Here is a 15,247-nt window from a genome sequence, read left to right as displayed (position 1 = left end):
TGGTGAATAAAATAATTCCAATCAGCACGTGATTTTGGGGTTAAAAAGGGAACACCGCAAACTCCCAACATCACAGATCACATATCACACTTAAATGTAGATAGCTGTTTGGAATAAATAATTGAAACATCATTGTATTTTATTCACCAGGTATGTAAATTATTAAAGTATAAACTATTTCAAATTGTATTTTAAAAGTAAGAATTTAGCTTCTGATTTAATAACTTAGTTTCGTATTTAAAACTTAACTTAAATTTATAAAAGATTTTCATTAACAGAAATAAGTTAAAGCAAAGTTTACTATTTTGATCACAGATCACATATCACACTTAAATGTAGATAGCTGTTTGGAATAAATAATAGAAACATCATTGTATTTTATTCACCAGCGCCAGGCCTCGTAAGGAGAAAGTGTCCGAGATGAGGGACACGACAGCAGAAGGTATAACCTAGACCTGAAATGAGTGAGCTAGTCTATTCCCCTGATTTTCACGAGAGAAGCTAGAAGCCTCGTATATATATAAAAGCGAGTCAAAGAAGTCCCCTAGTGAAAGAAGTCAGTCCGCCGACATTCAAAAGTTACTAACGTTTTGGAGGGAAAGGGGAGACAACCCGATAGTGCAGCGATTCTTCCCCCTTTTCCTGCATTACAGAACTTTTCCCGCATTACAGATGGTGGAGGAAAAGGAAAGATCCTTGGTACCTCAAAACTCAAAAACCGGCGTTTGGTGAACTAAAATTGCAAAGAACCAGTCTAAAGTGAAACTTTACAAAAGAATTCGGACCTGAAAATATGTTATAAACCGAAAAATTGGAAATTTCTAAAGTTTGAACCTGGAACATTATACCTGTTGTATGTGATTAGCTTTTCGGAACCTATCGTTATTCAAACTTGCGGAGAAGATATGGAGAAAAATCAAAAAAATACAGAAACTGGACTAAAAACGAAATTTTCGGACCATAGTGATTATGTTTTCAAAATATTGTGTGAATTGATAATGTTTATATGTGTAAATATTGTGTGAGTATTGGTATGTGTGATTTGTTAAAAAAAAAAAATTGCTAAATTTAAAAATAATTCAAATTCTTTAAAAAGAATAAGTTAGTTTAACTAATAGAAAATGATCATATAATATGTGAGTTAACGTAAAATAAGCGAAAATGGTTTTAAAAATAGGCTTATAACATATTCATAAAAAAAGGTGAAGTCGAAATTCCTTTTACTTAATGGGCAAACGTTGATTTGCAAAATCCTTTGTATAAGTGAGGACTGAACAGCGGTTAGAAAAACGCTTTAAAAATAGTAATGATGAAAAATATAAGTAAATGAAAATAAATAAAATGAAAAAATATGTTGGAAAACAATAAATAAGACGAAGAAAACAAGGAAGGCAAATAATGTAAATGGTCGTTGAAAAATAATGAGGAACAAGATTCGTTCATGAAAATATGAAATAGAACATTTAATGAATTTAAAATGTAATATTATTTGGAAGCTAAAGTTCAGGCGGTTAATATTCATTAAACTATGAAGGATTAAAAGAAATGCCTTTGTTTAGATGATAACCATAAAATAATGCCTCAAATTTTAACTTACAAAAGATAAAAGTACATAAATTAAACATCTGTATAGAAAAGTTAAATAAATTTGAAAGTTGGCATAGTGTGCTGCAGCGATTATTTGAATTTTAAGTTAAAATTGATATGTAAATTTCCCTTCAAGAGAAATAAAGGTTGTTTAAGTCGTAAGAATTTTTGGGTATTCATGACACCCTTAAAATTAGTGCTATGTATGGATTCGCCATCCATATAAAAACGTGACCAAATCAAACATAAATAGTCTCTTAAAGATTAATTTTGATATAAATTGAAAAACTTACAAGGTAATCAAAATGTTGTAGAGTAATAATACACTTTGTTTAAAAACGTGTCTAAAATAAGAACTAAAGCAGTATAGTAGTATTTGAGAAAGAGTATTTAAGTCATGTACTTTGAGGGGATGACTCACGATAGAATTTGGAGTCGGAGCAAACTACCAAAGAAAACGGGCATACGCCGAAAAATGGGTATGACACCGAGGTAGATTTGGAGTTCGAGCAAACTATCAAGAATGTGGGCTTATCACCTAGTAATTTGATTAAATACATAGAGGATAAAAACTGCTTAAATATGAAAAATGAATAAAAGGAACATAGAACGAACGCCATTATGCCTGTCAAATAACTGAACACCGTAGAAAGAAAAATAAATAGAATTATTCATCTTTAAAATAAATAGCTTTGTAAAATCCTGTCCTATGAAAAGCGCTTAGAAATATAAGTATGTAAATCATCATTTACTTAAAACAATATAATGAATGGAAAATTGATAATGCTATATAAACTGATAAATAAAATTGCGGGAGCAATTTTTTTCGAACAACAGGGATATATAATGATGGAAAATTGTATGTTGGAAAAGGAAAATAAAATAAAGTAAACTTAGACAAATAAACTAATAAATAAATAAAATTGAATTAAATCGTATTGCTAAAGCTCCAAGGCAAAGTATGTGACGTAAGATTAAGTTATAAATAGTTTCGTTTTTTTTAAATAATATAGTTAATCTCATTTCTAGAGTTCTTTTGATCAAAGCTATTAATCTGACGTTGAGAAATAAATTAAATAAACTGTCATCTTTTAAAAGAATAAAAATGTTTGTAATTTGCCGTAGGAAAATAACCCTTAAAGTGTTTCTATTGTCCACTTAATAATTCTGTAAAGTAAGTTAAGATTTTGATAATCCTTTAATTGCTTTTATGTAACTAAATAAAATATATATTAATCATATAAATCTATAACATAAAAAGAGAATAGTTGACCAATAAAAAGTAACTTTATAATATTCAAAATTGACGCTTAAATTTCATTGGTGAATAAAATAATTCCAATCAGCACGTGATTTTGGGGTTAAAAAGGGAACACCGCAAACTCCCAACATCACAGATCACATATCACACTTAAATGTAGATAGCTGTTTGGAATAAATAATTGAAACATCATTGTATTTTATTCACCAGGTATGTAAATTATTAAAGTATAAACTATTTCAAATTGTATTTTAAAAGTAAGAATTTAGCTTCTGATTTAATAACTTAGTTTCGTATTTAAAACTTAACTTAAATTTATAAAAGATTTTCATTAACAGAAATAAGTTAAAGCAAAGTTTACTATTTTGATCACAGATCACATATCACACTTAAATGTAGATAGCTGTTTGGAATAAATAATAGAAACATCATTGTATTTTATTCACCAGCGCCAGGCCTCGAAAGGAGAAAGTGTCCGAGATGAGGGACACGACAGCAGAAGGTATTACATAGACCTGAATATGAGCGAGCTAGTATTCCCCAGATTACAGAGCGAAGATATTGTCCGAGGCTAATTTAGATTCCTTATCCGAGAATACGATATAAGCGAGAATAGTCCCCAGTAAATGATGCCAGTCCCCCGACATTTAAGTTTACTAACGTTTTCGAGGAAAAGGGGAGACAACCCGACAGAGCAGCGATTCTTCCCCCTTTTCCCGCATTACAAGTAGACAAACAATTTGGAGAAAACAGTTTGTAAAAATCTTATACGGTTTTATGGATATAGCGATAACAAGAAAAAGTGGATGCGGGGGGATAACTCCTATAGGAATAAGTGTTCGTTCACACAGGGTGAGTTTTGAAACCTCCATTACTGAACAACACTGTTGGCCAAACATCCATTCGATATGTTGTAAAACAAAAAAGCATCTCAGACGGCAGAAGAAGAAAAAATAATCAGAAGAAAACACAAAAGGTCTTTCCACGAAAAGTGGAAACACCTAATAATTTTCTTCTATACTTCGAAACGCGGAAAATTATAAATATGAATAGATTAAACCAACACTTTCAATTGGACTTTGATAGGTCTCTTTGATTTTATTTTATAGATTAAAAATACATGTTTCTCATTGCTTTTAATGGTATAAGAATGATTTTATGTGCATTGAATTAGTTATCAAATTATTTACCGTAGTTTCTCTTTTCTTTAAATAACTAGTACACGTACAATGCATGCGTTGTCAATCTCTAGCTATGGGTTAAATTGAAGTTTACATGAATACGAATTTAAAGAGGTCGACTCATTCACTCATAGCGCCTGGGGGTAATATAAAAAAAATATTTTCTTGGCGCAAGACACTTTTGTGTCAATGAAATAAGTTATGAAGCAGAACATTGTTTTTTAATAATTTTAAACAAGTATTTTGCAAATTCAGATAATAGACATTTGTAATAAATGAATAAAGCACAAAAACAGGTATGAATGTTTCTATTTTAACAATAACATATGAATACTGTTTCGAGAGACAGACAATACTGGATCACAGTTTATGCGGATGATTTTTAAAATGTATGACATAAAAAGATTTTTTTTTTTCAAAAACGATATCAAAATGAAAAATGTAAAAAACAACTTTAATTTCACTGAAAAATATTAATTTAAATACAATTAAAAGAGTTACACATGATAAAGCAATACTATTATACATGTACCGTAGTTAAAACAAGGGGACAAAGAGCAGGAGTTTGTTTTAAATTTAAAACTTAGCATTACAACCTTGTTAAGCAAATCCATTGAAACAGTTTAAGTTTTATACTTATAAAGTATATATATATATATATATAAAGATATAATAAATCTGTAACAGTATCTGCATAAAAAAAGTGTTCACCATGCTTGCAGTTGCGAAAATATAACACCTCTGGCACTGATTATTTTTTAATAACAAAATATACACGTTTTTATCGAGGACAATATCGTTCATGATTCTTCTAAATTCTCTTATTTGTATTTATATACTTACTTATATACAATTTTGAAATCAAAATGTAATAAAAGTGCAACAACACAGTCACTTTAGATGTAGCATCTTACATATATATCCCCATTTATATTAAGGAAAAAACAAATAATGATGATTTTTTTCAGGAAAAAAAATATTGCTATAAAATATTATTATATTATACTTTTTTTCTCCCGGCGCTAATTTTCCTTCTCAGGGCGCTTTTTCTTTTCCCAGGAGCTTTTTAGTAGGACCACTTCGAATCTATAATATATTCTTATTAATCATTTTATTTTCTCTGTCAAGTGTGTCCTTTTGCGTTTTACTATTAAATCTATTTCACTCCTTTTAAATCTGTGCTTTTAAGATATATATTTTAAGAGACAATATGTATGCTGTACATAAAATTGTAGGTGTAACTTACTTTTTCTATAATAGACTGTATATTACTACATAATTTTAGGACAACAATATTTCTGTAAGGATTGTACATGTATCTATACCAATCTAGTCTGTTCCATGTTTTTAAACAATATCAAACAAAAATAAGGGCTTATTTACCGTGTGACACTGCTGCTCCATTGCAGAGGAATTTACGTACAGTCTGAGAAGAAGACACAGGCACTTGTTTCTGTCATCATGGTCAATGTGGATTTACTATGATATCTATATCTGTACAAATTTTGTACTGGTATGGATAGTAAATCCCACATTGACAGAAACAAGTGCCTGTGGAAAGCCGGAAGCTGATACTTGTTTTATATGTTTAATTTTGTGTGCATGATATGTATGTTTATCATAAACTTAGCATTAATATGATAGCTTTTGCACACAGGCACTTGCCTGTTTGACTATTTACCGGATTTGTAATCACATAAGCAACACGACGGGTGCCGCATGTGGAGCAGGATCTGCTTACCCTTCCGAAGCACCTGAGATCACCCCTAGTTTTTGGTGGGGTTCGTGTTGTTTATTCTTTAGTTTTCTATGTTGTGTCATGTGTACTATTGTTTTTCTGTTTGTCTTTTTCATTTTTAGCCATGGCGTTGTCAGTTTGTTTTAGATTTATGAGTTTGACTGTCCCTTTGGTATCTTTCGTCCCTCTTTTAGTACCACTGGGTCGATGTCTCTGCTGGTGGACATTTTTTCCCCGAGGACATCATCCGCCCAGTAGCAAAACTACAATTGCATGAACTTACGAAGAACTAACAGGAAACTGGCTCGGACGTCGCCCAGTATAAAAAGTTCCGAAACAGACGTCACCATGGACACGGTGTCGTCTGATACGGCAGGTGTCCCCTCATCACCAGACATGACAAATATCCCAAACACGACTCATTCAGATCATCGTCCTAGTGACAACAGCAACATTACACATATACAGCCATGTTCAGTTCTCCTTAAAGACTTTTTGGTTTTTGATGACACAGTACAACACTGTCGCATTTCAAAATGTGAGACCAAAGGCTGCAAAACTTGTGCTATTTTAATTACAGATGCTGAATTCACTAGCAATTTGACCAAGAAGTCATATTTTACCAGAAGTTACGATGATCTGAATTGTAAATCGATAAATGTCGTCTACGGATTGGAGTGCAACCTATGCGGATTTGTATACGTCGGTGAAACGAAAGGAAGGCTAAACAAACGGATGTGCGGTCATAGATCAGACATTAACCTCAATGCTAACGACATTCTATACCAGCATTTCAATCAGCCCGATCATTCCATCGTTTCTATGACAGTTCGCATTATCGAAAAGATATACCATAGCTCTAACAATCCTAATCTTTCAACGACTCTCCATAGACAAAAAGAAGACTACTGGATTAGACAATTGGGAACTGCAACACCGTATGGCTGCAATGATAAAATTGATGGTATAGGTATTCTATCTAGTCCTTCGTGTAACTCAGTGAATGTGGTGAATATTTTCAACTCGACTCATCGACGTAGACGCAGTCATGGTCATCGTCATTATACATCACCTTCCCTGCATGATGTCTCTATTAATGACTTGCTGCCATTCATACAAAAATCGTTAGGTATTCATCACATTCGCACGAAACTTTATTCATTACCCCTTTCAAAACTTCATTCTCTGTTCAATTTATGTTTGTAATCCACTGTTACAAACCCTCATTCAAACCAATACAAACTTCAAGCTATAATTTCGGATATTGCAAGTCACAGACTTTTCAAGCCAGTTCGCATTGGAAAAGATGAAAAAGAGAAAAGATCTTTTCTAAATCTTTCCTTTGCCAATAAAGGTCTCGATGGCGTCAACCTTGGCAATATCCTTCATCATAAATCAGTTCAATCGAAAATACCTCCTTATGTCAAAGACCAGTCTGTACCAATAATTTCTTATACTTATACCAAACCTATTGCAACTAAAATTTTCAATTACAAACGCGTTTTGTAGGATCTCGATATTGACGACTTCAAGTCTAAACCTCCTGATTGCACTTGTGCTAGTTCCCAATTCACATATAATCCTGCTGGCCACGTTATTACCGGTGACCTTAACATTGTTAATAACACTTCTCTACGAAACGTGTTATCGAAAGGTCCGAAATATCGTGAGCCTAAATCCATCAATTGGAAATACAACTTTAAAATCTTGATGGATTCAGTCGAGGATTATGCCAGGCAATGGGCTAAGCGCGAGAAGGAAGACGTAGACACTCTATCCGAATGGATAAAGGCAGTGAGGTCCTTAATACAAATCAGAATTAAGAAACTGAATGGGTCCATCAATGCCCATGCTACATCAATTTTTAAAGACCCAAATGTTGCTAAACACCTATCCGACCTCCATGATAAATATGTTGTTGTCCCCGCAGACAAAGCCCCAAATAACATCGTTTTTGTCTGTTAAAGTCATTACATTAATTGCTTGATAAACGAATTAGGTATAGACAATTCACTTGGAAACACAACATAGACCCTCACGGCACTTACCAAAGAGGAAATCCTGGATAATCATAGGTCTGTTCTTTGTTCCTTTGGTATTTCAACCAAAGATGAAGAACTGGATCTTCCATCACTGTATTGGATACCTAAACTACATAAGTGTCCTTACAAACAGCGGTATATTGCTGGGTCTTCCAAGTGCTCCACAAAACCTCTTTCTAAATTATTAACATCCATTTTATCAGCAATCAAAGACGGGCTTCAAAGTTATTGTGAAACTGCCTATTCTAGAGGTGGCGTCAGATGTGGATACTTAAAAATTCCAAAGATCTTTTAGAGTACATACAATCTAACTCTCTTTCATCTTGTAACAGTATTAAAACATTAATTTTGACTTATCTACTCTTTACACAAGTATTCCACATTCCAAACTTAAAGGCAAATTAAAAGAGTTGGTATTACTTTGCTTCATAAAAAAAGAATGGCCAACGTAGATACAAGTATCTTGTCTTAGGGAGGGATAAATCCTACTTTGTAAAGAATCACTCTGATTCAAACAAAAAATTCTCTGAAACCGATAGTATTTACTCTATTACCTACTAACCGGCCTACACCATATCGTACATAAACACTATGTACGTTTACCATAATTAATATACAAATTAAGAACAATATTAATTTTGCCGACTAGCCCGTCAAGTACGCTGGACGCCGGATTTTATTTTAGATATACAACATGTAATAAATATGATAAACATTGTTTAAGTAAACATCCATTCATTTTATAATCATTGATCATTACAACTAACTTAAGAAAGTTCTTCCCCGTACCAACGGCCAAGACACGCCCAGGAAAAACCAGAGATAAAACCATACATTCTTTGATGGTCATAAAAGCTCTGGAAACCTGTGTTCTACAGCAAAAATATCTTTCGACAGACCGTCTCATAGGGACAACACGAGAACCTGCATTGATAATGAACTTTCATTCCTAATCAAAAACTACACTTATAATCTATATAACATTTCGAAATTGAAAATTCAAAAAATTAAAAATATACACTACTCCCACAACTTTGAGATATTGATAACTATTATCAAAAATGTAATTTTGATGTGTACACTTCAAAGGACGGCTAGAAAGTGAGATACATTTACATGTACACCTTTTACCTGTAATCAATTTTGATTACAAACAAATCCTGATTGGACAATACCTTATTTACAAACCGTTAATACAGACATTTTCCCGCTATTACTAGTCGAAACGCGGGAAAATTCATGTATTTACTCTATTACCTACTAACCGGCCTACACCATATCGTACATAAACACTATGTACGTTTACCATAATTAATATACAAATTAAGAACAATATTAATTTTGCCGACTAGCCCGTCAAGTACGCTAGAAAACTTACAAATATAGGGGGAACCGGAAGTAATGAAAAACAAAAAATGTTTACAACCCCAAATGCTTGGTCACTTGCAGCCTTTTATCAACTGAATCCACAACGTAACCATCCTTGCTACTGTCACTTTTCCAACGACCGTGTCGTTTCCATACCCTATCATTGACATCCGAATTTGCTGCAGCAGTAGCACCACCTGACCGCATTGAATGCAATCCAAGCTTCAGGTCTTTTGAAACTAGTTTCAGTCTAGAAATAATGCTTTCTCTGGCTGTAGTATAACTAAGCTTTTTGTTTTTATATATAAGTTTACAAATACTTTTAGAACGAAAAATAGGTCTAAACAGGAAAAAATTTGATTCCAAAATGACACCTGAAAGATTTACATATTTCAAAAACATCTCATATGGGCAAGCAATGGTATCCCCCTTGGAAATTAAAACCTCATTACCATTACGATACTGGTCAGTCTTACTCTTCTCTATATACAAAATTAAATAATCTGATTTAACTTCAACATTTTTACACAAAAGAGAGCTAATCTCATCGAAACGCAAAAACCCAGCAAAAGACAGTAAAATCATTGTTAAATCACGAACCACAAGTAAATCTTGGCTATCTGAAAACATGCTACACAATTTCAATAACATATCTAATGAAACGGGGTCCTTCTTGTGTTTCTTAACAGTAGCCACTCTCTTGGCAGATTCTTGTAATGAATGAATATATGAATTTTTAGTTGGATCTGCAAAATTACTCATTTCATGCACCCATTTTATACTATATATAGCAGAATTAATAGTGTTACATGTAGCACCAGTGTCAAGCAAGTAAGTTATATATAAAGCTATATGAACCGGCTGTGCTGGTAAAGCTTGAAAACCATGTTTTTTAATAAATGTTTCCCAACGTTTAAATGCATAAAAGTACGATTTTGCTGTATTATCACTTCTACTGTTCACAATATAACTGGACATATGTTCTGCATACTTGAAAAGTTCAGATTCCTCGTCTACTCCGGCTTCTTTAACATCATCCTTAATTTTGTCTCTCAAACCTATTCCTGGAAAACAGAAAATCAATCTATGATAATATTACAACCTAAACTTCAATACGCATAGCAACGAAATTGAAATTTTGTTTAATCATACCAAATATCCCATTTCGCCCTCTTCTTCTATGAGTTATCCCTGAACCCGGAAAGATCTTATGATTTTCAACAAAATATTTGAATCTGTTACCCTCTGACAAGACCGGCCAATAAGGAGCCGACTTCCATTCGGGTATAACTAACGTACCAACTGCTCCGTCTTTCAACATCTTTTTAACTGTTTCTGTAACTAACGAAGGAGGTGGGACTAACCAGTTATTTTCTTTACCCCAGTGCTGTTTGAAAGCATCAACACCGCTCGTTCCCTGACACCATAAACTTTGAATTAAATTTATCACATTTTTTGTTATATGAAGCCGCAAAGCGATCTACTGTATGAGAACCCCACTCTCTATCTAGCATACGAAACAGCCATGTTTGTACACCCCAGTCATCGCAATCGTTCAACCTACTTAAAGTGTCTGCATGTGTATTATTTTCTCTTGGTATCCATTGCGCAAAAAACGAAACATTGCTTTGTTCACATGCATTTTGAATTTCCATATTTATATCTTGCAAGTGAGTCTTTTTACTACCGACCTTCAAAATAGTTTCAACATTCTTATTATCAGTATATATTTTTACACTTTGCCCATTCAATGTAGGCAAATTAGTTTTCAAAACCCTATGAACAGCCTCAAGTTCTCTCCAAGTAGAACTCATGTTTGTTTCATGTGCATCCCATGCACCAAACATTTCTACCATTTTGCTGTTCCCTGCCTCGGCTATATATCCTCCATAGCCTTCACCTGAGGCATCCGAAAACATGTTTACATCACATGCTTCGTTTGTCAACTGACTAAACAATGCACCATCCGCATTTAACCTTACTATGTTTGATAACCAAAACTCTAGTTCTACCTCTGCTTCTGGAGTAACCCAGACCGGTGCCTCCCATGATGTTCTATCCTGAACACAATCATATGCATACCGAGTCCTTAACCTTACAGTTGTACCCAACACACCTTGTGTAGATATTAACTGACCAACAACTGAAGCTAACAGTTTTACTGATATCACACGTTTGTCTGGTAACCTGTTACAAATGCAGGATATACATTTTAATATCCTGTTAATTCTCTCATCCGTTATTCTAATTCTACCTTCAGAAGTGTCCCATATCATTCCCAGAAAAGTTATCACCTGAACCGGGTTCCAGTTACACTTTTCCTCAGCAATAATGAAACCAAAATCAATTAAGTCTGCCCTTATTCTATGGCTATCTTTGGTGCATTCATCATAATTGTCAGCACCCCCTAAACCATCATCAAGATACATTAGGATCCTAATACTGTTAGATCTCCAATACTTTATAAGCTCTCTTAAGACTTTTGAAAATATATAACCTGCTGTAGCCAAACCGAAACACAAAACATTAAATATGTAAAATTTAGACTCCCACTGAAAACCCAAATATGTTCTGTCTTCCTGCTGTACCATTATATGATGATAAGCTGACTTCAAATCAAAAGAAAACAGATAATCACCCTTAGAAAACAATTTTCTTGCCACAGTTGCATCTTCATATTTATATCTAAACTGATATAAATGTGGATTGATGTGACGACAGTCAAGCACTAATCTAAGTTTTGACTTGTTACCTGCAACCGTTAATGGATTAACAACCTTAGGCTTTACAAATACTTCTGATATACACCCTTTAGATAATAATTTCTCGATTTCATCTGTTACAAATGATTTGTTTTCTTTAGCTGATCTATTATTATCTAATAAAACATTCTCAGGTAAAGTTTTTAACGGTAACATATACCCTTTTTCAATAACATTTAAAATGTAATCACTTGCTTGAATGATTTTCCATTTGTTTATGTGTATTCTCAAACTATTAACTGGTGATTTAATTGTATCAACCTTTGTACGTAAATTATCTACGTGTACTTCTATATTATTCCTATATAAAGTATTAATATTACTTATCTTATCATTTTTTCTTTGCTGTTTCTCAGGACATTCCTGTTTCCAATGACCTTTTACACCACAATTAAAACATCTGCCTGGTTTTCTTGTCATACTAGTAACTGCTTGTTCTGCTGGTTGTACGTAGGGATGCACTCGTCTAGCTTTCTTTGTTTTATCAGCTTTCACCTTTCTTTCCGCTCTGTTTTCAGCCTTGTACAATTTCCTTTCATCCTCCGAATCATCTGCAAGCGGGTTGGTTTCATATTCATGTACAACTCGCCAGCCCAGCTCGGATGAATCAGCAATACGTATTAACTTTTGTCTATAGTTCATTAAAGAAATACCTTCCGCTAACTTCTCCTTGGCTTTGCATACGGTATCTGGCGTTGGATTGTTACCGTCCAATATACTGTCTGCTTCTTTCATTTTGCTGAGCACCTTCACGTTTTGCTTAAATTGCTCTTCATTCCCTCGTTTCTTGAATTTGGGTCCATCCGTCAAGGTAGCTTCTATCTTGGAAACCTGTGTTTCTGCAAGCTGTTGTTGTTGCACATGCATCTCTCCCATTTCACTGGATATAATCGAACGCATTTGGTTCATCATGTCATTTTGGTTTACCGTCAGAATATTCGAGACTTGAATTCTGATCTGCTCTTGAAGTTCGGCGTCCATTTTGATGTGTACACTTCAAAGGACGGCTAGAAAGTGAGATACACCTTTTACCTGTAATCAATTTTGATTACAAACAAATCCTGATTGGACAATACCTTATTTACAAACCGTTAATACAGACATTTTCCCGCTATTACTAGTCGAAACGCGGGAAAATTCATTTATCAAGATGCTTGATTTCTTGATTGACAACATATTTGTTACGTTCGGAGGACTCCGTCTCGGGCTGATATGGGGGTCTCGGGATTATACTCAGGTTGATATGGAAACGGCCATGTATTAATCTCTATTTATCGGTCGTCCCACAGTCTATATTGATCTCGGGCTGATATGGGGGTCTCGGGATGATACTCAGGCTGATATGGAAAAGGCCATGTATTAATCTCTATTTATCGGTCGTCCCACGGTCTATATTGATCACCCTGTTCAGCTCTTAATATTATTCCGTATCATGTCTTTGTGACGTCAAATATGATGACCCGGCCTTAATAACTTTGACCCAGACATATAAGTGACGTCATAATGTTTGAACCGACGTTAATAAATTTGACCCGAACTTATCAAGTCATCTTTTGTGTGCTGGTGAAACAAAGAAGGCACTGGCTACGGTTACATGGAAATGTAACAATAATAAAAATATTATTGTTACATGGGAAACTAATTGCCGGAATGCAAAGTTGGGTAAGGAACTGATTAATTACGAATGTAACAATAAATATTGAGGCTACGGTTACATTGCGTTATTGTTACATGAAAAAACGGCAATGTACGATGGGACTACTAATATGTACTAAATAATAAAAGTTGAAAACATTTGTTTTATATTTACAATGCATACATTTATAACAAACAATTTCTTTATTTATTTGTATTTACAACATGTTACAATGACAGTTTCTACATATCCAGTAAGTGGTTTTTGGAGTATTTCAAAGTCCGACATATTTCTTTTATAAAACCTCTCCAAACAATATTTGTATACGGTATAAAGATTTAAAAAAAAGGAAAAAAGTTACCTCTGGTTTAGGCTCCATCTGATTTCGAAACGAAATTACTTCCTCCATGCGGGATACACAATGATACATGTATACATGTACAGAAGTTCACAGTTATCAAACTTGGCTTTTGATAATATTATATAAATTTTTTTCAGAACTGCGTTTGTATATAGTCGTATGAAATTTGTGTCTTGTTATTAAATCAGTTTCGTTTCAAACCAATCCAAAGTTTTAAATTTTTCACCCAAATCCAACAACAAACCATTGAACTATAATTTTCGCCTTTGACACTAAGTATCTGAGGTACAATTGAGAATGGAAATGGGGAATGTGTCAACTTAAAAGCAACAACAACTCGACTATGGAGCAGACAACAACCGAAGGCAACAATGGGTCTTCAATGTAGCGAGCACCCATAGGCGTACTTCAGCAAGCCCCGTAACAAATATGTATACTAGTTCAGTGATAATGGACGCTACGTTAAACTCCGAATTATTTACAAGAAACTTAAATTAAAAATCATATAAGATTATAAAGGCCTGAGGCTCCTGACTTGGGACAGTATCTTTAAAAACATCAAAACCACTAATACGTAAAACTATTCAAACACAATTTGTTGAATAATAATATTAATTATATGTTATTATTACAAGTATTATTTTGTACATATGAAAAAAAAATAAGCAACAAAACTATAGAAGACTTAAATTTAATAAATCCAGCGTATATTGCTGTTTTTCATGTAACAATAACGCAATGTAACCGTAGCCTCAATAACTATTGTTACATTCGTAATTAGTCGGTTCCTTACCCAACTTTGCATTCCGGCAATTAGTCTCCAATGTAACAATAATATTTTTATTCTGGTTACATTTCCATGTAACCGTAGCCAGTGCCAACAAAGAAAACACTTCTGAAACACGCAAATATAGCCCGATAAATCGATAATCAGATTATCTGCATATTGATATTGTAAAATATCAGCTGCTTGACATTATATGAAGGCTTTTTGATCTCGTTGGCTACGTTCACTCGACAAAAAGCTTCATATTTGTATTATGTCTCGCAGCTGATATTTTACGATATCCCCATGCAGATAACCTGATAATCGGTACTTTGTTTTACTTGTTGTAACGTCGGTTTTAAAAGCTCTTTAGAGATAATGTTTGTAATTGCAATGCTTATACCGACCCTTAATAAAGCTTAAAGTCTTATGTCTAATGATTGTCTTTTTACATATATATATCATGTATATATGTTTTATTTACTTACCTTTTCTTCACCAGGAGAATATAAGTAGAGGGAAAGAAACCAACATGTCTTCTTACC

General features: G+C 33.6%; 2 protein-coding genes across 3 annotated transcripts in view; both read right to left on the bottom strand.

Moving 5' to 3' along the window:
• The window catches only part of LOC134700899 (zinc finger protein 596-like), a 27,486-nt gene extending 12,239 nt beyond the window's left edge, over positions 1-15,247 (bottom strand). The window contains exon 1 of one of the 2 annotated variants that reach the window (XM_063562054.1): positions 15,191-15,247. The gene's annotated coding sequence lies outside the window, so the exon portion shown is untranslated. Of the gene's footprint in view, positions 1-5,035; positions 5,118-15,190 lie in introns of those variants that run through there. The other variant, XM_063562055.1, reaches the window with a different exon arrangement.
• LOC134700889 (uncharacterized) lies at positions 8,361-12,946 on the bottom strand. The gene is made up of 2 exons (XM_063562041.1): positions 11,930-12,946; positions 8,361-10,241 (listed from the first exon to the last, which is right to left on the bottom strand). The coding sequence occupies exons 1-2, from the start codon at positions 12,918-12,920 to the stop codon at positions 9,229-9,231; spliced, it is 2,004 nt and encodes a 667-aa protein (XP_063418111.1). The 5' UTR covers positions 12,921-12,946; the 3' UTR covers positions 8,361-9,228.

The sequence above is a fragment of the Mytilus trossulus genome, unplaced genomic scaffold, assembly GCF_036588685.1.
Source record: "Mytilus trossulus isolate FHL-02 unplaced genomic scaffold, PNRI_Mtr1.1.1.hap1 h1tg000187l__unscaffolded, whole genome shotgun sequence".
NCBI classification, from domain to species: domain Eukaryota; kingdom Metazoa; phylum Mollusca; class Bivalvia; order Mytilida; family Mytilidae; genus Mytilus; species Mytilus trossulus.
Note: the sequence above shows the minus strand (reverse complement) of the source record. Positions and strands in the feature narration are given on the sequence as shown.

Coding starts and splice junctions, on each gene's coding strand:
- LOC134700889 (XM_063562041.1), bottom strand. CDS start 12,920: ATGGACGCCGAACTTCAAGAGCAGATCAGAATTCAAGTCTCGAATATT. Junction 10,242..11,929: donor TAATCCATTAACGGTTGCAG/GTAACAAGTCAA, acceptor TCTGTTTTCCAG/GAATAGGTTTGAGAGACAAA.